General features: G+C 44.5%; 1 protein-coding gene across 1 annotated transcript; it reads right to left on the bottom strand.

The window, feature by feature from the left end:
• Positions 1-20,621: 20,621 nt before the first annotated feature.
• LOC141053055 (uncharacterized) lies at positions 20,622-22,466 on the bottom strand. Its single transcript, XM_073550383.1, has 2 exons — positions 22,326-22,466; positions 20,622-22,212 (listed from the first exon to the last, which is right to left on the bottom strand). Exons 1-2 carry the CDS (start codon positions 22,415-22,417, stop codon positions 21,006-21,008), a joined length of 1,299 nt encoding a protein of 432 aa, XP_073406484.1. The 5' UTR covers positions 22,418-22,466; the 3' UTR covers positions 20,622-21,005.
• Between the last annotated feature and the right edge of the window lie 478 nt (positions 22,467-22,944).

The following is a 22,944-nucleotide window of genomic DNA, read 5'->3' as shown; positions in this document are numbered from 1 at the left end:
CCTCCACTCTTCATCTTTATAAGAAATGTGAGCTCAGAAACCTCTGTAAGGGTATATTCGCATTTGGCATTTATTTTCTGTGGTTTTTTTTTTCTGTGCCAAAAATGTTGCATTTTCCAGCACCATAAAACTGAATTGCACTTCAAAAATCTCATGCACACTTTTGCTTTTTTTCACCCTGACATTTTTTGGGCTGCTCGGTGTTGTTTAAACTAACAGAATGTCAATTTTTAGAGCGTTTTTGCAGTGTTTTTTTCACCAATTCAAATGAATGGCAGAAAAAACCCACAAGTAAAATGGGTAAAAAAAAATCACATATTGCACACATTCTTTTAACTCCCACCACTCTGGCTTTTGATGCAGAAAAAACTCTGCAAAAACATAACATGTGCACATGAATGACTCTGGATGATTATAAAATAACCATCAAAACAGCAACATAAGAAAAAACAAACGCTCAAGCAGGTTCATCAGGTTTCCTAATGCAGAAAGTGTAAGAAGGCCCCTAAATATCATGTACAATTTAGGATACTGGTGTCTTTCTATGTAGAAGAGAGACCTTTGGACACGGGGCTCAAATCATGAAAGCATGAACAAAATATCAATTTTGAAAGTGAAAATGAAGAAAAAGGAATTATAGACAGCTCAAAAAAATAGAAGGTTATGCATTTTCGTTTACAAACTCAAATATTTACGGTATAAACTGAAATTTGTTCCCAGACTTCGCTTTTCTGTCAGTCACTGAGCTAATATTTAGTTATGTAACCATAATTTCTGATAACTGATTTTATATCTGCATGGCAACGAGTCAACTAACATTGACACCTGTGGACAGATATTCCAGCCCAAGCAGACTGCTCTACATTCCACATTTCTTTTGCATTCTTAGGTTTTGCATCAAAAACAGCATTTTGATGTCATCCCACAAATTCTCAATCGGGTTGATGTCTTGGGATTGAGCGACCACTTTATATCTTCCAGCTTGTCGGTCTGGAACCAGGATGTTGGCCATTTGCTGGTGTGTTTGGTGTCGTTGTCCTCCTGAAACACCCATTTCAAGTGCATTTTTTTCTTCAGCATAATGCTCTCTTCCAGTATTTTGATATATGCAAACTGGTCCACGGTACCTGGTTTGCGATAAATGGGCCCAACTCCATAGTAGGAGAAACATCCCCATACCGTTATGCTTGCACCTCCATGCTTTGCAGTCTTCACAGTTACTGCGGCTTGAATTCAGTGTTTATGGGTCATCTCACAAACTGTCTGCTGCCTTTAGACTCAATGAGAACAATCCTGCTCTCATCTGTCCATAGAACATTTCTCCATTTCTCTTTACGCCGGTCACTGTGTTCTTTGGCAAACTGTAACCTTTTCAACACGCGTTTTTTTCAGCAATGGTACTTTACGAGGGTTTCTTGCAAACAGTTTGTCTTCATGTAGGCGTCTTTTGATGTCTGCAGGACTAACATGTAACTGAAGATTTCTTTGATCTCTCTGGAGATGACCATTGGATGCTTCTTCGCCATTTTTGGTATTCTATGATCTATGCGGATGGCAGGATTTCTTTTCCTACCACGTGTTTCCGGTTTTGTTTTCCATTTTAAAGCATTGGAAATCTTTTTAGCTTTGCAGCCAATTATTTCCTGCACTTCTTGATATGTTTTCCCTTCTCCAATCAACTTCTTGATCAAAGTTGTTTCTTCTTTGGTACAATGTCTGGAATGACCCATTTTACTCACTGAACAAGGGCTAAAACCAGCAGTGTTGTGTCCCACCAATGGGAACAACCTGTAATGCATATTTCCCTCTGTGTTTAGTTCTTCCTCCAATCAGCAAATTTCCCTGTTGTTGCTAGGTAGAATTAGACTGTGTGAAGATTGTCCCTATGTCCCTCCTGTAGTTGAGCTCTGTATTAGGTTGCTCCTCCCCTCTTCTTCAGTTTAGCCTACAGCAGCCGTTACTCAAGACGCATGTGTACTCCCCTGTACAAATTACCCCTTTTTACTACTGTCCAATGTAAACTAATACAAGATTTTGGAAGAAATCAGCATCGTTTCTCCTGGTCTTTCCACAGTTGCATTGCCAGTGGAGTTAATACTACTGATGACGCCTGGTGGTGTGAGTACAAGTTATACAATTATCTAAGAAGCTGATAGTTAGAACACTTGGGACTCGCAGTCATCAGTAGGAGTCAAAATAGTAAAAAGGGGTAACTGTGACCAGGATCAGTATACAGCTGTAATCCTAGAAGAGGACTGTTTTAAGGCTAATGTAAAGCCACAACAGCAGCAGCTTACATGGCTGCAGACATTCTGTGCTCTTCACTTCAGAAAATTGCACAAAGATTTAACCTGTTACTAAGAACAGTTCACAGCCTGTAATCAAGAGAAAGGATCATCTATAAGCTATTGAGAAGCTGCAGCTTACATAGACTTGTATCATTCTGTGCTATCCAGCTCAGTCTAGTTGCAACATTGTATTGGTCTCCTTGACAACCAGGAGCAGAACAGTCCCCACCCTTCACTCCTGCCACTATGTCCCAGACCAAAAGAACCCTTTCGCTGCCAGTCCTGCAGCAGCAAGAAATGGAAACAGAACTTCTCACAGTTCGCAATGAAATATCCAAAAGATCAATCAATCCTACATGGAAAGTCAAGGAGAACCTTGAAGTCATTAAACATGAACTTTCTTGTAATATATCCATCTTATGGCAAAGACTGCAGAGTCACATTAACAGCATCTCCCAGTATGCCTCTCATGAGTTACCAGCAGAGGGAGCCCTTGAACAATTGTACTCTGCATACCAGACTTACAAAGACACTTGCACAAAATACATCTCAACGCTATGGAAATTAAATACGCCAGAATCGCTAAAAGAATGCGAGGTCTTCCAACAGCTCAATGCCGAACGAGATAGCACCGTGCGAGACATTGTGAACAAACAGAAGCAAAAATCCCACAAATGTCATAAGTGACATCGCACAGATCCAGGTCTGCTAGGAGCTCAAAACACTAAACCAAGTCAAGCCCATCAAGGTACTCAACCCTCAATGAACAGCTCATAAGAGCGCGTGCCGAAGCAGAATCTACGAAAGTGCAAGCCATTTTTGCCCAAAAGAAAGCAGAGAAGGAAACAGTATCTGCACACAAGAAAGCAGAGATGGAAGCTGAATCTGCACGCAAGAAAGCAGAGATGGAAGCTGAATCCGCACGCAAGAAAGCAAAGATGGAAGCTGAATATGCACGCAAGAAAACAGAGATGGAAGCCAAATCTGCACGCAAGAAGGCGGAAATAGAAGTCCTGCAGAAGGAATACGAACATGCAGCAGCCGTGGCAAAGCTAAAGGTCTTCGAGCAGGCTCTAGGTGGGAGCCAAGGAGGCAGCATCAATTCGTACAAACTCGACATGGAAGACCCACTTAAGCGCACAAGAAATTACGTGCTGAGCCAAACCAACGAACCCTTGACCACCAACAACATTCCCGTCAGCACCCATCTCTCTCTTGAGCATCAGGACATCGATCCACCAGCAGATTCTAGCTTTCACAGTCAGTCAAATGAACCACAAACATTCAAACCCGAACCTTCTTCATGTGTCAGTACACGGCCTGACCCTTCCTCCTATCAGCAAATTTCCCTGTTGTTGCTAGGTAGAATTAGACTGTGAGAAAATTGTCCCTATGTCCCTTCTGTAGTTGAGCTCTGTATTAGGTTCCTCCTCCCTTCTTCTTCAGTTTAGCCTACAGCAGCCATTACTCAAGACGCATGTGTACTCCCCTGTACAAATTACTCCTTTTTACCTACTGTCCATTGTAAACTAATACAAGATTTTGGAAGAAATCAGCATCGTTTCTCCTGGTCTTTCTACAGTTGCATTGGCAGTGGAGTTAAAACTATCTGAGGACGTCTGGTTTTGTGAGTACAAGTTATACAATTATCTAAGAAGCTGATAGTTAGAACACTTGGGACTCGCAGTTATCAGGAGGAGTCAGCATAAGCAGGTACAACATTTACTTCCCTCCTTCTATAAATAAAGGCCATAATTGACACCTATTTCTTCACAGAATGAATGACCGCACTAATTGAGCTCCTCATTGCTATAAATTAGAATATCCCCTTTCATTAAATGAGTCAATTACACCCAATTAGCAACATGCGTCATGACTGTTGATTCTGCTGGATGTCCATTACTCGCCTACGCCTAGTCATATTTTCTTTCCCATGTTGCATGATCTTTTCTGCCAAAAACAGTGATTAAACACATTAGTGATGTCAGACTGCTATTATTTTGCACATAACTGTATATCTATTTCAAAAATCCTCCAACTGTGATAAGACTAGCTAACCATCCAAAATGTATAAGGGCCTCCTGACTTATTTCAGGTGCAATAAGGATCAGTTAGATTTTAGCTGTTCAATCCTTGGAAGATAAGCCACCTGCTGGAGGTCTGGTAGCGATTAATACCCCTCTTACTATTGACTTCACACTCTTCCAAGCTAAGTGTCACGCTCATGCCCTGACTGGTGGACGTGAGCCAGGGGGTTGTGGCCCCACTGTGCCACAAAGCAGACTACCCTGGAAGGGGCGTGACTAGGACAGCTACCTTAGTTCTCACTGGAGCCTCTGATGGTGAGGTCAGGCTTGTGCGACAGGTAGCTGCCAGGTGCCACTCCAGGGTGGTGTCTGGCTGTGTCTGCTGATTCCGTTGGGGGACAGAACGTTAGGACAGATGTGGCTGACAGACAGGCAGGAGAGTATGGCTGAGATACTGGCAGGCAGGCACGGCAGAGACACGAGCAGGCAGGCATGGCAGAAACACGAGCAGGCAGGCACGGCTGAGACACTGGCAGGCGGGCAAGGCTGAGACATTGGCAGGCTGGCACAGCTGAGACACAGGGCAGGCTGGCATGGCTGAGACACAGGGCTTGCTGTCACGGCTGAGACACAGGGCAGGCTGGCATGGCTGAGACGCAGGCTGGCACAGGTGAGACACAGGGCAGGCTGGCACGGCTGAGACACAGAGCAGGCTGGCACGGCAGAGACACAGGGCAGGTAGGCACGGCTGAGACACAGGGCAAACAAGTACGCTGAGACATAGGGCAAACAGGTATGGCTGAGACACAGGGCAGGCAGGTGTGTTGTGTGAAGGAATAGGTAGAGACCTGTTCACACAGCGGGTGCTAATACTGGTACAGACAGGAAAGAGTGGAGTATGATGAAACAGGCTTGGACCTGTTCACACAGGAGGAGACCCGCAAGGCTGAGGAGAAAAGTTGTAGAGCAGCAAGAGGGTCTGCAGCAGAAGAACCAAGCAGTACCGCAAGAGTACGGAGCACAGGCAGAGCCTAAAGAGTACAGAGCAGGCAGAGTCGCAAGAGCGCGGAGCACGAGCAGAGCCGCAAGACTGAAGTGAAGAGTAGTAGAGCAGCAAGAGGATCTGCAGCAACAGAACCAGAACCAAACAGAACCCCAAGAGTACAGAGCAGGCAGAGTCGCAAGAGAGCGGAGCATGAACAGAGCTGCAAGAGTGACAGGGAGACAGGCAGACAGAGGTAGGACAGATTTCAGACAAGGTAACAGTGCAAGACAGGGCCAAGGACACAGGGACCAGAATAAACACAGGTACAAAGCAAGGCATGAATAAAGACACAGAGACCAGGATATTCTGCCTCCTGGAGGGCAGACAGACAAGTAGCAAGCAAAGCAAGGAGTAAAGCCTTCAGAGAAGGAGGAACACAGAGCAAGACCTGGCAGCTCAGTAGCAAGACACTAACTGAGTAAACACAATGCACAGGCAAGGTTCCACTGGGTGCAGCAGCCCTAAATACTAGAGGGCTCTTGGTAATTGGTCAGGGACACATTAGACAGGTGCACCCTGACTCCATAAGAACCAGAGAGTTCTGGCACCGCCCCCCTATGCACACAGCCAGGAAACATGCACAGAGCAGATAGGAGACAAGCGGCACAGAGCATGGAGCTGGCGGCAGACAGAAATCACAGCATGGCCTGGAGCAGTGAGTAAGTTGGTGTGTAGGAGATGGGAGGCCATGCAGCGATGCCAGCAGAGTTGTTACACTAATCATGCATATGTATAAGTGATTGAGAGAGATAACTGTCTACAAATATAACAGATAAGTGATCTAAGATGAATGTTCAGCCTCTCTGTAGAACCCCCACTTTTATCAAGATCAAGGGTTCCTTAGTCCCCATTCTCAGTTGAAGAGCAACCATACGCAGTCCCTCTCCATAGACTTGAACGGTGGCATCAGAAAGTGCCTGTTCAAATTCTTACAATACAATTCACATCTTTAAAGAAAGAACATGCATGCCTCTCAATAGTGGTGGTCCTAAAAGTCAGACCCCCACCCAATACACTGGTTCTAACCCGATTCATAGACAGGTTTAGAAAAGTAAAAGAAATCCTGAGATGTGACGATAATAACAATACTGATAATAATGAAATGAAACGACCCACCGTGCATGTGACATTCCTTGATCAAAGTTACTACAAAAGTAGAAATCAATAGTGGGAAACATCAATAGTAAACGACCACTGACTTTCTCGTCTAGTAAACCCTTGGCCGACAGAACGCTGCAAGAACAACTTCACTTAGAAGTTACACAGTAAAATTATTGATTAGAAAGTCAAAGAACAAAGCTTGTAAATTATCAGCTTGCGAGAGTAGAAAAATGAACATATTCCAAGAAGAATAAGGTTTTTATTTCCTTTCAATGTGACTTTTTGTATTCGCTGTTCAATCAGGGCGAATTCTTAAGTACTTTTCTTGATTTTGGGTGTGGATGATATGAAAGGTTGTGATGATGTGAAAGGTTCTGAATGACATCTGTAATTACAATCATTTTCTGGATTATCACAATAGCAGAAATAACGAGTTATAACAACTCTTGATGTCTACTTTTATCTTCTGTGTCTTGTTCAGTGGTGGTCGGGTTTCAGCGTCCTTTACCTCGGCCGTGTCTGAGCACTGAGCACCTTGTACTCCTCGACCTCCAGGTTCTTGGAATATGACAGCAATGGAGGATAATGGCTTCCTGGTCGCTTCACGTTTGATTCTACACTACTGCATCTTTGTTTCTCAACACATTTTTTGCGACCCTGTTGACTGTTTGCATCAAAACATTTGCTGGTTCTGTGATCACGATCCAATATCTTAGCAATTCAAGTGTTCTGCCTCCCTCTATAAGACTTATAAAAATTTTTTTTTTACTTTTCAGAGTCTGGTAAATCTCTTTTTTGGGCCATTTTGCCAGAGGAAAACAAGCTGCCTAATAATTCTGCACACCATGATAAAGGGTGTCATGTTTTTAGTCCACATCCCCCCTCATTACACATCATTTGATCCAATAAGCATTCACATTTAGACAGCATGGAGTTAGTTACAAAATCTGTATAAAAATGATGATGTGGCCAAAATATTCACTGCCTAATAATTGCGCAAATAGTGTAATTATAGAGATTGTCCACTACTGCTGTCTTCTGATAGTCAATGCAATAGGAGGCGCATGTGTAGTGCCCTGCCGCTGCCACTACCAGATAACCAGTTCCGTGAGTATTTCCAGCTGGCAGCCACTGTCAACACGTCACGGTATTTTCGTGGCGGTTTTTAACGCGCAATTTTGCCGCAAAAAAACAGCATCCCATGCATTCCTATGGGAATACACAATGCTGTGCTAAAGCTGCGGATTTTCCCGCGGCGGAATCGCATCGCGGAAAAATCCGCAGCATGCTCGTTATTTTGCGGAATTGCGGCAATTCCGCCCTCATAGGAATGCATTGTTCTGCTTACTTTCCGCATGTGGCTGTGCCGCGATACACGCGGCAGGTCCCTTTCCCAGTAATGCATTGCGATAATGACCTTTGTTGACATTGCTGTCTCGCGATACTGTAGCTGTCTCGCGAGACCGCGACGTCAAAGGTCATTGCCGCAATGCATCACTGGGAACGGGACCTGCCGTAGCATCGCGGAGGCCTGTGGATGCTGCGAGGGACGCCGGAAGGTGAATATAACATGATTTTTTATTTTTTTTTTTACTTTTAACATTCTATCTTTTACTATTGATGCCGCATAGGCAGCCTCAATAGTAAAAAGTTGGTCACACTAGTCAAACACTATGTTTGACGAGTGTGACCAACCTGTCAATCAGTTCTCCAAGCGATGCTATAGATCACTTGGAAAATGCTAGCATTCTGCAAGCTAATTACGCTTGCAAATCGCTAGTTTTTCCGCGGGAAAATCGCAGGAATTTAAAATGCGATTTTCCCGCCGAATGTAATTCCGGAATGCTCGCGGTAACTTCCATGGGAGTTCCGCTACGTGTGAACTTATCCTCAGGGTCACCATCAAGGCATTACTGCCCTGACTGGCATATGGGGCCGATGAGCAGAGGGGGCCCACATCGGGTCCCGTCTCTTCTGTTCATCAGGCCCCAGCAGCAGGATTCTGTAGGTGCACAAACCGAACCTGCGTCCAAGATTCAGTTAAACTCTATTGCTGTGCGGGCCCACACAGTAATAGTTAAAAATCACCAGCCAATCGGAGGCTGGCAGCTGACGTCAGTGTGCACGCCGCCGACGTATGACGTCATTGTCATTCGCCGGCGAGTCCGCGCTTGAAATACCTGGAGGAAACAGCGCCCAAGGAGCGCGTCAGGTAAGGAGAAAGTTTTTGTTTTTATTTTTATTGAAAGCGGAAAGCCACAATATGTTTCGACAGCAGAATGGAGACACATGGACCATGTATCTCTATCCTGCCTGGGGCAGAATGGAGACATGGGGCAGAATGGAGACAAGGGGCAGAATGGAGACATGGTCAGAATGGAGACACGGGGGCAGGATAGAGAGACGGGGCAAGATTGAGACATGGGGGCAGGATAGAGACAGATGGGGCAGGAATATGGGGCAGGATGGAGACAGATAGGGCAGGGTCATGGGGCAGAATGGAGACAGATGGGGCAGGGTCATGGGGCAGGATGGAGACAGATGGGGCAGGGTCATGGGGCAGGATGGAGACAGATGGGGCAGGATCATGATGCAGGATGGAGACATAGTGCAGGATCATGGTGCAGAATGGATATGATGGAGACAGCTGGGACAAGATTATGGGGCAGGATCCTGGGACAGGATCATGGGTCAGATGGGGCAGGATGGAAACAGTTGGGGCAAGATGGAGACAGATGGGGCAGGATGAGGAAATCATATGGAGGCAGAATGGGTACTCATGAGGGCAGAATGGGAGAACATATGGCTTGGGCCAGGAATGAGAAACATGGGGGGGTCAGGATGGGGATATTATTGCAATAGGGGCTAATTAGGTGATAGTATTACTGTAGTGATGTATTTATTTTATTTTTTGAGGATACTGTTTTAAATGGGGGGCGGTCCTGTTACTGTGCAGAGCGACACTATGTCGCCTTTTTTCTCCATCTGGTATAGTGTTGAAGTTTGGAAAAAATAAAGTAATGTGTTCTGCAAGCGGTGCTCTAGATAACTGTGTTATTTCCTGCAGAGCTGAGCCCTGGCTGGAAGAAATGATGACAGTCAGTGCTGGATGAAGATGAAAAGCTAAGATGAAAGACTTCAACTAGAGACGTCACTGGTGAGTCAGTGTTTTACATGCACACTGAAACTATGCACTGTATACTATATACAGAGGTCCTGTGTACAATGTCACCTGTGATCTCTGTATTACCTTTACACTGACAATATATACAGAGTTCCCGCGTGTATAGTCACTGGTGATCACTGTATTACCTGTACACTGACACCATATACAGAGCTCCTGTGTATAATGACACTGGTGATCCCTGTATTACCTGTACACTATGCACAGCACTCCTGTTTATAATATCACTGGTGATCAAAGTATTACCTGTACACAGACACTGCATATTAAGTTCAGATCTCCTGTGTATAATTGCAATTATGGTGATAGTATTGTTTTTTTTTATTAATGATCAGTATTGTAATATTCAGTCACTATGTGGGTGTAATATGTTGTCCGGCCATGGTGTGGCAGTATTTGTTCCTTGTATGTACTAATATTCGGTCACTGTGTGGTGGTAATATGTGGTATGGTCATGTTGTGTTGGTATTTGTTCATTGTATGAGGTATTATCGGTCACCATGTGGTGGTAATATGTGGTCTGGACTTGGTGCAGTGGTATTTGTCCTTGTACATGATATTATTCGGTCACTGTGGTGGTAATATGTGGTCTTGACATGTTGTGGCGGTATTTGTTCCTTGTATATGATATTATTGGTCATTTAAAAATTGAAAAATAAATAAGAGTATACCTAAATTGTATTGCATATTTTAAAAAATGTTTAATAAGTTAAAGTAGAGTAGGGCCCGGCCTAATGAGTCTACCTTGTCGTGGAGGCAGATTAAAAAATCTTTTGGCAAAAACAAAAGCTGCTGGCTATATGTGTGATATGGTGATGGGAACTGTTAATGTGTGATTGGTGAGTAGTGGAGTTTTTCCAAGAGAGAGTGGTAGGACTGTGGACAGTTCGAGGGGTGGAGGCGGGGCTGGGGTGGAGTCTGGGTGGAGTCTCAAGGGAGTCCTGAAAATTGTTGCCAGTATGGGGCCCAAAATTTCTAGTGGCAGCCCTGTCAACACTGATAACAGATGATCGTCAGGGGTGCCAAGTGTCGGAACCTGGCCAACAGATGTTGATGACCTATCTAGGTCATCAAAGAAAAGGTAGTGAACAACCTCTTCAAGCAAGCTCATCATTTCTGGAGCTATTTGCACTAATGTGTTTCTTCTGCTGCTCTGTGTTCCTTAATTCTTGGCTTGTGTTGACATCTTGTGGCATTTCCCCTGTACTACACTCTAAGTGTGTGTATATATACAGTATATATCCTATAGAGAAAAAGTTACAATTTTGGATTATAGTTACCATATCAGCTTTGTGAAGAGGTGGAGATCGAGTTTGATTACTAAAAAAGAAAGAACTTGAGTGGATAATGAAACTGAATACTCTGAAACCAAATGGTCTCAATGTAGATTTTAAATGAAATCAAATTATATAAATCGTACGACGACATACATATACACACAGCTGAAGCTAGAAATTTCCATACGCTATATAAAAAGACACATCTGCATGTTTTTCTCAATATCTGACATAAAATCAGAATAAACCTTTCCCATTTTAGGTCAGTTAGGATTACCATAATTAATATTTGCCAAATGCCAGAATAATGAGAGAGAGAATGTTTTAAGGCATTTTTATTACTTACTGCAAAGTCAAATGTTTACATACACCAAGATTACTATGCCTTTAAATAATTCTGGACTGCCAATATGATGATGTCATGTGTTTAGAAGCTTCTGATTTTCGTTTTTTTGGCAACATCTGAGTTAATAAGAGGCACACCTGTGGATGTACTTTAATGCACACCTGAAACACACGGCTTCTTTGTGTAGCATCATGGGAAAATCTCAAGAAATCAGCCAAGATATCAGGAAGAGAACTGTGGACTTGCACAAGTCTGGCTCATCCTTGGGTACAATTTCAAGATACATGAAGGTGCCTCGTTCATCTGTACAAACAATTATAAGCATGTGCAAACAAGAAGGGAATGTCCAGCCATCATACCGCTCAGAAAGGAGACGGGTTCTGTGTCCCAGAAATGAATGTGCTTTGGTCCGACATGTGCATATCATCCCAAGGACAGAAACAAAAGACCTTGTGAAGTTGATGGCAGAAGCTGGTAAGATTATGTCAATGTCCACAGTGAAACGAGTACTGTATCAACATGGGCTGAAATTCCACTCTGCCAGGAAGAAGCCATTACTCCAAAAGAAACATTAAAAAGCCATATTAATGTTTGCAAATGCACACAGGAACAAAGACCTATCAAGAACCCTGCTGCAAACTTACAGCATGAGTCTGTGCACGTGTTACAGAAGGACAAAGAGTGTTTGAGGAGCGCTGCGGTGAGCTTACCTGCCGGAGTGCAGGACAAGAGACATGTGACCACCGGGGGAGTGGCCGGAGGCGGAGCCAGATGCTGAATAGCGGCGGTGAGTAGTCGAACTCAAGCCGGGAGGTTGATAAAGTGCCAAAGGGTGAGACGCTAAGAGTGGTCAGGACATAGCAAAAAGGTTGGGAAGCCGGAGATAGTGGTGCAGTACAACCGGGGCAGACAGGTGGGAAGTTAGAGTACTAAGCCGAAGGTCAGAACGAGAAACAGACAACAAGCACAAAGGCCCAAGGCAATGCACAGAACGAGAAAACAGACCGGGTCATACACGAGAAAGCAATCAGACTAAACAGTATGCAAGCACACCAAGCAGTCAGACACACAGCCAAGACAGATGTATCACTGACAAGGATCCCCAGACAAAGGTGGCTAAATATATTTCTCCCCAAACCAAAAGGAGGCCATACAAAATTAACCATGAGAGGACAAAGAAGGAACCCTGTCCACAACCATAACATGACCTTAATTTTTGGAGACATGTCCTGTTGTCTGATGAAACCAAAATTTACCTTTTTGGGCATAATGACCATTGTTACGTTTGGAGGAAAAAGGGAGAAGCTCAGAAGCCTAAGAACAACATCCCAACTGTGAAACACGGGGGTGATAGCATCATGTTCTGGGGTTGTTTTGTTGCAGGAGGGACTGGTGCACTTCACAAAATAGAGAAATCATGAGAAAAGAAGACTATGTGGCAATACTGAAGCAACATCTCAAGACATCAGCCACAAAGTTAAAGCTTGGGTGGGCATGGGTTTTCCAAATGGACAAAGACCCAAGGCATACTCATAAAATCCTTATTGAAAAAATGACTAAGTATGGAATGGACAAGGCAACTGTTAGGTGGATTCATAACTGGCTTAGTGATCGGACCCAAAGAGTGGTCGTAAATGGCTGCACATCCAGTTGGAAGAATGTCTCAAGTGGGGTACCACAGGGCTCTGTCCTGGGCCCTGTATTGTTCAACATCTTTATCAATGATTTAGATGAAGGAATTGAGGGTAATCTGATTAAATTTGCTGATGACACAAAGCTAGGACGGATAGCTAATACAAGAGAAGAGAGAGAGAGGATTCAAAAAGATTTAAATAAACTGGAGAAGTGGGCAGCAACTAACAGAATGATTTTTAACAGGGAGAAATGCAAAGTACTACATCTGGGCAATAAAAATGAAAAAAGCATATACAGAATGGGAGGAATAGGGCTAAGTGACAGCACATGTGAAAAAGACTTGGGTATACTAATAGATCACAGACTGAATATGAGTCAACAGTGTGATGCAGCAGCAAAAAAGGCAAATGCAATTCTAGGATGTATTAACAGAAGCATACAGTCTAGATCACGTGAAGTCATTATTTCCCTCTACTCCTCTTTGGTCAGACCTCATCTGGAATATTGTGTCCAGTTTTGGGCACCACATTTTAAAAAAGACATCAACAAACTAGAGCAAGTTCAGAAAAGAGCGACCAGAATGGTGACCGGTCTGCAAACCCTGTCTTATGAGGAAAGGTTGCAGGATTTGGGAATGTTTAGTTTGCAAAAGAGAAGACTGAGAGGAGACTTAATAGCTGTCTACAAATATCTAAAGGGCTGTCACATTGTAGAAGGATCAACTTTATTCTCATTTGCACAAGGAAAGACTAGAAGCAATGGGATGAAACTGAAGCGGAGGAGACACAGATTAGATATTAGAAAAAACTTTTTGACAGTTAGAGTGATCAATGAGTGGAACAGGCTGCCACGAGAAGTGGTGAGTTCTCCTTCAATGGAAGTCTTCAAACAGAGGCTGGACAGACATCTGACTGGGATGATTTAGCGAATCCTGCTTTGAGCAGGGGGTTGGACCAGATGGCCCAGGAGGTCCCTTCCAACTCTACGATTCTATGATTCTATGATACTGCCAAAATGGTAACAAAGTGGCTAAAGGGCCTGTCACACTAAGCGATATCGCTAGCAATATCGCTATAATGTCACAGGTTTTGTGACGTTATAGCGATATTGCTAGCGACATCGCTATGTCTGATACTTACCTCCGACCGCTCCCCCGCTGCTTATCGCTGATCGCGCGAGAACGTCCTGGACAGTTTCTCGTCATCAGCTTCCTGCTGGGCTTCCTGTGGTGCCGACGAGCTACGCGTGGATGCGGGCGGGAGGACGTCAGGATCGCCAAGTGTGACAGGTAAGTAGCGACCCCCGTCCTCTGCTATGTCGCTGGGGAGATCTGCCTGTGTGGCAGCTCACTAGCGACCACTTAGCGATACACCAGCGATCCTGACCGCGTCATATCGCTGGTCGGGATCGCTGGTGCATCGCTAAGTGTGACAGTGCCTTTAAGGATAACAAAGTCAATGTTTTGGAGTGACCATCACAAAGCCCTGATCTGAATCCTATTGAAAATTTATGGGCAAAGCTGAAAAGGCCGGTGCGAGCAAGGCGACTGACAAACCTGGATCAGTTACACCAGTTTTGTCTGAAGGAATGGACTCAAATTCCGACCAACTATCGTGAGAAGCTTGTGGAAGGAGATCCCAAACAGTTTGACCCAAGTCATTCTGTTTAAGGGCAATGGTACCAAATACTAATTAAAGATATGTAAACTTTTGACTTTGCAGTAATACAAATGCCTTAAAACATTCCCTCTCTCGCATTATTCTGGCATTTGCCAAATATTAATAATTATGGTAATCCTAATTGACCTAAAACGGGAAAGGTTTATTCTGATTTCATGTCATATTTTCAGAAAATCATGCATATGTGTCTTTTTATATAGTGTATGTAAACTTCTGGTTTCAACTGTATATAGTACTGTATACAAGGCCAACGTTACGTGAGTCAAACTGGACAATTGCCTAGGGCCCCCATCCCCAGAAGGGCCCCCAGTGATGTGAATACAAGCAGAAACTGCAATGATTATAGCAGTCCTGCATTATCAGAGCAGTTACCAATGTCAAAAAGTATAGCAGGACCATTAGTGACATCATGACATCTTCGTCAGAGTCTTGTCTAGTCCGAAACGCGCGTCGGGCTTTGGCGCCGCAGTTACCTCACACAGCACAGCAGCTCCCTTGTATGCACCCTCATTTAAACATGTACTCCCCTGCCTATTTATGAGAGCTCTATGTGTTCCACTACAGGCCATTCATTGATAGGATGTAATTTTGGTGGATATACACAGGTGCTTCACTAAATTAGAATCTCAAAAAAGTTAATTTATTTCAATTCTTCAATACAAAAAGTGAAACTCCTATATTATATAGAGTCATTACACACAGAGTGGTCTATTTCATGTGTTTATTTCTGTTAATGTTGATGATTATGGCTTACAGCCAATGAGAACACAAAAGTCATTATCTCACTAAATTAGAATACTTTATAACACCAGCTTGAAAAATGATTTTAAAATCCGAAATGTTGGCCTACTGAAATGTATGTTCAGTAAATGCACTCAGTACTTGGTCCGGGCTCCTTTTGCATCAATTACTGCATCAATGCGGCGTGGCATGGAGGCGATCAGCCTGTGGCACTGCTGAGGGGTTATGGTAGCCCAGGTTGCTTTGATAGCAGCCTTCAGCTCGTCTGCATTGTTGGGTCTGGTGTCTCTCATCTTCCTTTTGACAATACCCCATAGATTCTCTATGGGGTTAAGGTCAGGCGAGTTTGCTGCCAATCAAGCACAGTGATACTGTTGTTTGTAAACCAGGTATTGGTACTTTTGGCAGTGTGGACAGGTGCCAAGTCCTGCTGGAGAATGAAATTTCCATCTCCATAAAGCTTGTCGGCAGAGGAAAGCATGAAGTGCTATAATATTTCCTGGTAGACGGCTGCACTGACTTTGGTCTTAATAAAACACAGTGGACCTACACCAGCAGATAACATGGCTCCCCAAACCATCAGATTGTGGAGACTTCACACTAGACCTCCAGCAGCTTGGATTGTGGCCTCTCCACTCTTCCTCCAGACTCTGGGACCTTGATTTCCAAATGAAATGCAAAATTTACTTTCTTCTGAAAACAACACCTTGGACCACTGATCAGCAGTCCAGTTCTTCTCCTTGGCCCAGGTAAGACACTTCTGGCGTTGTCTATTGGTCATGAGCTGCTTGACACAAGGAATGCGACACTTGTATCCCATGTCCTGGATACATCTGTGTGTGGTGGCTCTTGAAACAATGACTCCAGCAGCAGTCCACTCCTTGTGAATCTCCCCCTAATTTTTGAATGGCCTTTTCTTAACAATCCTTTCAAGGCTGTGGTTATCCCGGTTGCTTGTGCACCTTTTTCTACCACACTTTTTCCTTCCACTCAATTTTCCATTAATATGGTGGATACAGCCAGCTTCTTTAGAAATGACCTTTTGTGGCTTACCCTCCTTGTGGAGTGTGTCAGTGACTGCCTTCTGGACATCTGTCAGGTCAGCAGTCTTCCCCATGATTGTGGAGCTACTGAAACAGACTAAGAGACCTTTTTAAACACTTAGGAAGCCTTTGCAGGTGTTTTTAGTTAATGATTCTAATTTACTGAGATAATGACTTTTGTGTTTTCATTGGCTGTAAGCCATAATCATCAACATTAAAACAGAAATAAACACGTGAAATACATCACTCTGTGTGTAATGACTCTACATAATATATGAGTTTCACTTTTTGTATTGAAGAACTGAAATAAATTAACTTTCTGATCATATCCTAATTTAGTGAGAAGCACTTGTCTGTATATTTTTTTGTCCCCCTTTCAGGACATTCTTATTTGTTATTTGAATGCATGTGTTTGAAGCTTAAAATCTATTTTACAGCATTTGCCTTTTGTAGCCTGTGTTGTACTGTCTATTGCTGACTGCAGAATGAGTTGACTGGGACTGTCAGTGAGCTCATTCTGTTATTCCAGTGGGAGAATTTATAACTCTTATCTCTCTTTTTTCGAGCTCCTCTCAGGTGATTTGTGACCATATCAAAATTGAATATGCAGGGAAACAGTAACAAAAGGTTGCAAGAGAATTAAATAGAACTGCAAACATTATTTTTAGCCCTAAATACATGCATTTTGGATAAAACAAATGCCTACCACAGATGGACAACCCCTCTCAATCTTCAAATGAAACAATGACCGAGAATTACATGAGGTTCACCGATGCTAGTTGACCTCCTCTGATCTCAGTGAACTCCGGTGGACCACTAGGAGCAAGATCCATGTCCATTGGACTTCCAAAAAGTTAAGGGACTGTTGAGATCCTTCATATACTTTTAGAATAACTTTCAGCACATATTGGATTTCCAGTTACCTTAATAAAACAACATCAGATTGCTCAGAGGTTAATGCATTTTTATTAAACTGTGTTACATGGGACTGCCTAGGACGCTCAGCATGGTGCTGCCATTTCATATAAAACCTAGGCATCGATTCGGGCTGTCGCACCTCCGAGCACAACACTAATTAGAGGAACTGTCCTCTTTTCTATTCTTATTACTTTGTTCTCTGTATATAGAAAATCCGCTCATCCCAATAACATCTTCCCGAGAATGGAAAGTTCCTCCGCCGTCTCCCATCAGTGACGATGGCAGAATCAGCGTTGTGGCACCTTCCGGATCAGCACAAAGGGCTTATCAGCGAACGCCTCATCATCGCACCCGGGACACGAGGGCGAGATCTTATATATTAAAATCTTGTGTGCTCATCACCTTATGTGCGGAGTCTGCTCTTCTTGTAGGAAAATGATTGCGGGATGGATGGAAAACTTCTGATGTGGAGAGCGCCACCCGCATGTCACACTGATAATAATGGAGTATTATAGTCATTACATAACAGCCATTTACTTATCCTCTTAGATGCCAATGACAAATTCATGATTTTCAATGACGGCTGCTTGAATATTAAAGCTTAGAGCTTGTTATTAAAACTCAGAAGCCACTTTCAGGTCACCAGACTCAATATTCTTTCTGTCGGAAAGTCAGGAAATAAAGAAACAAACAAAAAACAAACAACACAAACCCCCCCGCAACAACAAAAGGGTTTTACTTTCCAGTACTGTGCATTTCATATACAGCTGTGGCCAAAAGTTTTGAGACAAATATTTTGGTTTTCACAAAAGTTTTCTGCTTCGGGGTTTAGATCTTTTAGTCGGATGTTTCTGGTGACTGAAGCTGAATTCTTAGCATGTCAGAAGTTTTTACACTTTTGACAAATACATGAAGTTCGTGGACAGATTCAATATTTACATTGTAAGAAGCAAGAAAAAAAGGCTGAAAAGACGCGTCTGAGGAGGGAGTAAGGAAAAAAACAGCAAACCGCTTATAGTCTGAATGCAGGCTTACTGGCGGGGGTCGCTTCGTCAGGAAGCCGGCGGCGGCAGAAGTATGGCAAGACTGCGGGCCCTTAGGCTTTGCTCAAATCCAAACCTGCGTACACGCTGCTGGAAGCGGCCCACGGCTTCAGGATAATGGCCGCCAGGAAAGCAATGTTGCACTCCGCCAGTACTGGGCCCGCAGCATTGCCGCACTTCTGCCGCCGCCTGCTAAGGCTACTTTCACACATCATGTTTTCGGCGTCAGGCGCGATCCGGCGTCGTGCCGGAACGCCGGATCCGGCAAATGTTTAGTAAAACCGGATGTGACGGATCCGGTTTTCTGCCGGATCCGTCTTTTTCTTGACAGACAAAACCGGATCCGTCTCATCCGGTTCATCCGTTTTTCTATCCGTTTTTCGACGGATTACGCCGGATCCGGTTTTTAAAATTGACCCTTGTGGCCTTCCGAACGGGATTGGCTACTGGAAAACTAGATATAGCATGTTCCTACAGCCCTTCTTTGACAGGTTGTAGAGAAGAAAGTGTAGGTTGGAGAGAAGAGCAAGTTACTGGCGAAGATGGATGTTGTCATTGGAAATATTTTGAATAATTTTGCGGATTTTATAGCGGAGGCGAATTGTTTGAGGGTGATTGTTCTGGAGAAGGAGAGAGCGAGACAGCAGCGCATCAGGCATCGTAGACGACGTTTGTGGATCCACCCCATCACAGCCAAGAGAATGACGCGTGGGGTCTATTCTACACTCTGCATGGACCTTCGACGAAACCCGGATAAATTTTTTGGATATGTTAGGATGAAAATGGAGAATTTTGATTACTTGGTGGAGCGCATTGCACACCTCATAAGAAAAGCGGACACCTATTGCCGCTTCTCTGTTTCACCCGCAGAGCGTCTGATGGTGACTTTAAGGTAAGCCACATTTATTGGATATGCTCGCATCAGAGCACACTTTCACTGCAATCTTGTTGGTGGTAGTTTGTATCTCCAAGTGTTATAGCTCAGTTTTGGTATGTAATGCTGTGATTTAAAACTAATTTATTGTTTTTTAATTCCCCACAGATTTCTTGCAACTGGAGAATCCCTTTCGTCACTGCATTTCCAGTACAGACTCGGGATTTCCACCATATCTGGAATTGTGAAGTACACATGCCGTGCACTGTGGGACTCCTTAGCTGAAGAGTTTTTACCAGAGCCCACAACAGAGAGGTGGATTGAAATTGCTGACAAGTTTCAACAGATATGTCAGTTTCCAAACTGCTTGGGCGCTGTGGATGGGAAACATATCCGCATTGTAAAGCCAGCTGGATCAGGATCGGAATATTTCAATTACAAGAAATATTTTTCAATTGTCCTCATGGCCATCGCTGACGCGGAATACAAATTTATTGCGGTTGATATTGGGGCCTATGGCCGCTCCAATGACTCTCAAGTTTTCAAACTGTCTGCCATGGGGCGTAAACTGTATGGAAACACCTTCCAGTTCCCACCACCTAGACCGCTGCCGCAAACATCTGGTCCACCTATGCCATTTGTCTGTGTAGGGGATGAAGCCTTCCAGCTGTCAGAACACCTTTTGAAACCGTACTCTAGCAGAGGATTGACAAGACCAAAACGCATTTTTAATTACCGCCTCACAAGAGCAAGAAGAATGGTTGAATGTACCTTTGGTATTCTGACAGCCAAATGGCGGGTCCTATTGACTGCGATCAACCTCAAGACAGAAACTGTGGACGAGGTGATCAAAGCGTGCGTGGTACTCCACAATTTTGTTATCTGCAAGGAACCCATTTCCATTGAGGACACCTCTGAAGAAACCACCTTGCAAGATTACCATGACATTACCACTAGAAGTTCTGTGACGGTTTCAGTAATGAGGGACAATTTTGCACTATACTTTATGTCACCTCAAGGCAGAGTACACTGGCAGGATGACAGAGTGTGAAAGATTTGTGCCCTAACCAAACTTGTGTACCTTCTGTACCAACAGTATATACCTTTGCCAACCAAAGTTGGCTATCTTGTCATGGTCTTACTATTTTTAGCTTTAGGCCACAGGTGTGTACCTGGTTGTGTTTTATGCTAAGTATTTCACCTTTTAACAAAAGTTGTGTACATTGTTAGGAAATCACCAACAATAAACACAACTTTTTAGGTGAAATACTTTGCTTCAAACACAACCAGGAACACAACTGTGGCAAAAAGCTAAAATTTACCCACAGTTATATATACCTGGTTTTGAATACCATTTCACCTTTTAAATACCCTGTATTTAACCTTTTTCGCCGCAGAAAGAAATGACAGACAACCAGTGTAAAATAATTTAACTTTTATTGAAAAATGTTTTTTTTAGTAAACTTTTTTAAAATTTTAATAAACTTGTTTAATAAAGCTTTGAAACCATAAAACTGAAACCATAAAACTGGTCATTTATATTTAAATACACACATTATAAATCTGTGTAGTGTGTGGTGGAAATACTGCTGGAGGGGCTGCGGGACACTTCGACACTGGGAGTGTGGAGAGAGGACTGGGATCGTGGTGGGGAAGGAACAGTTAGAGGTGAAGGTGTGGAAAAAACTACAGAATGGGTGGACATGTGGGAAGCAGAAGAGGTGGTGGGTGGTGGAGTGGAGGGTTGGGCAGGGACTGTAGGAGCAGATGATGTTGATGGCAAGTTGTATGGGGAAGGAGTTTGTTACGGGGCAGGTTGCTGGAAGTGGGGAGATGTCTGGTATGGGGCAGGTTGCTGGAAGTGGGGAGATGTCTGGTACGGGGCAGGTTGCTGGAAGTGGGGAGATGTCTGGTACGGGGCAGGTTGCTGGAAGTGGGGAGATGTCTGGTACGGGGCAGGTTGCTGGAAGTGGGGAGATGTCTGGTACGGGGCAGGTTGCTGGAAGTGGGGAGATGTCTGGTACGGGGCAGGTTGCTGGAAGTGGGGAGATGTCTGGTACTGGGGAGGTTGCTGGTACTGGGGAGTTTGCAGGTACTGGGGAGGTTGCTGGTACTGGGGAGGTTGCTGGTACTGGGGAGGTTGCTGGTGCTGGGGAGGTTGCTGGTACTGGGGAGGTTGCTGGTGCTGGGGAGGTTGCTGGTGCTGGGGAGGTTGCTGGTGCTGGGGAGGTTGCTGGTGCTGGGGAGGTGGATGGTATGTAATAGGAGGTTGCTGGTGCTGGGGAGATGACTGGTACTGGGGAGGTTGCTGGTGCTGGGGAGGTGGATGGTATGTAATAGGAGGGGGAGGATGGAAAGTGGCTGGAGGGGGTGTAGATGTAATAGGAGGGGGAGGATGGAAAGTGGCTGGAGGGGGTGTAGATGTAATAGGAGGGGGAGGATGGAAAGTGGCTGGAGGGGGTGCAGGTGGAGGAACTACTGTGGTGGGAGGAGGAGGTTGGGAGGTAACTTGCTGGAGAGCAGCGTGACATGAATGCATTACATGCATCTGCTGGGCAGGAGAGAGCGTTTCCATGCGCTCCACAACAGACCTGAAAAAGGTGTGGTTTGGCGAAGATCTTGCTTCTGAATGCATGGTTTGCAGAAGTGTCTTCACCTCCAGAATGCTGGAGTTGATCTGCTGATAGCCTGCGGAGATTTGCTCTGACAAGACTTTTCGACAGTTCTGGAAAGATGCATTCAGATGCAAGAACTCTGGCGCATAAGTCTTTTCCTGACCCCTCTGCTGCTGCCGCCCAGTACCCGCAGGTGTACTAGAGGTGGCAGGGGCAGAAGGGTGGGGTAAAGGGAAAGCGATCTCCTCACCAGCAGCTTCATGTAATGTAGGCGGCCACGATGCTCCTGTGCTGGTGGATGGGACAGATGGGTCGAAGTGTCCCTCGGTGCCGGTCTCCTCAGGGATCGCCTCAGAAGGGTCCAATCGTGCAGGCTCCCGAGTGCTGCTCACTGTGCTGTGGAATAAAGAGAAAAAAAAACAAATTAAAATACTGACATGGCATGGCCCTGGCTGAAAAAAAAAATTTACATCTAACATTTTTTTTCACATGTGGTGTGTAATATTTACCTTCTAGTGACCATTGTTTCCCGGAGGAACGACAGGGCTTCTGCGTACTTGTACTTGCTCCTGCGTCCTCCAGATCCACTCGGGGCCCGCATCTCTTTATTGAACTCCTTCTTGAAACGATCCCTCACAGACCGCCACCGATTCACAATTCTGTTCCCTGAAACGAGAAAGGACAAAGTGGTTAGTATACAACATCAGTGTTTCCCAAACTCCAGTCCTCATGGTCCCCAGGGGTCATGTTTTCAGGATTTCCATAGTAAATAGAAATCCTGAACACATGATCCGTGGGGACCACGAGGACTGGAGTTCGGGAAACACTGGTTTACATCAAGCAACCGGTACTGTATATACTTACGCTCTTTAATCTGGGCCCGAACATCGAGGTCCTCCCAGCGGCCCACAAGGAGCGAACAGATTTCCTCCCAGAGTCGTCGGGTAACGATAAGGTCAGCGTGGCGGCGGTCAGCCATATTCCAGAGCGGCTCCCTTTCTCTGACGAGATCGATGAGGTGGTCCACATCGAGTCCTCCATCCTCACCGTCAGAGTCGGGAGCACGCTGGGAAGGCTGTTAAAGAAAAAGACAAAAATAACATAATTAGCCTCCACAAAAGAAATGAA

This window comes from Dendrobates tinctorius, unplaced genomic scaffold (genome assembly GCF_039654945.1).
Source record: "Dendrobates tinctorius isolate UK_male_01 unplaced genomic scaffold, ASM3965494v1 ptg000165l, whole genome shotgun sequence".
Lineage (NCBI taxonomy): Eukaryota > Metazoa > Chordata > Amphibia > Anura > Dendrobatidae > Dendrobates > Dendrobates tinctorius.
The sequence above is the reverse complement of the archived record's forward strand: the minus strand, read 5'-3'. Positions and strand labels throughout refer to the sequence as shown.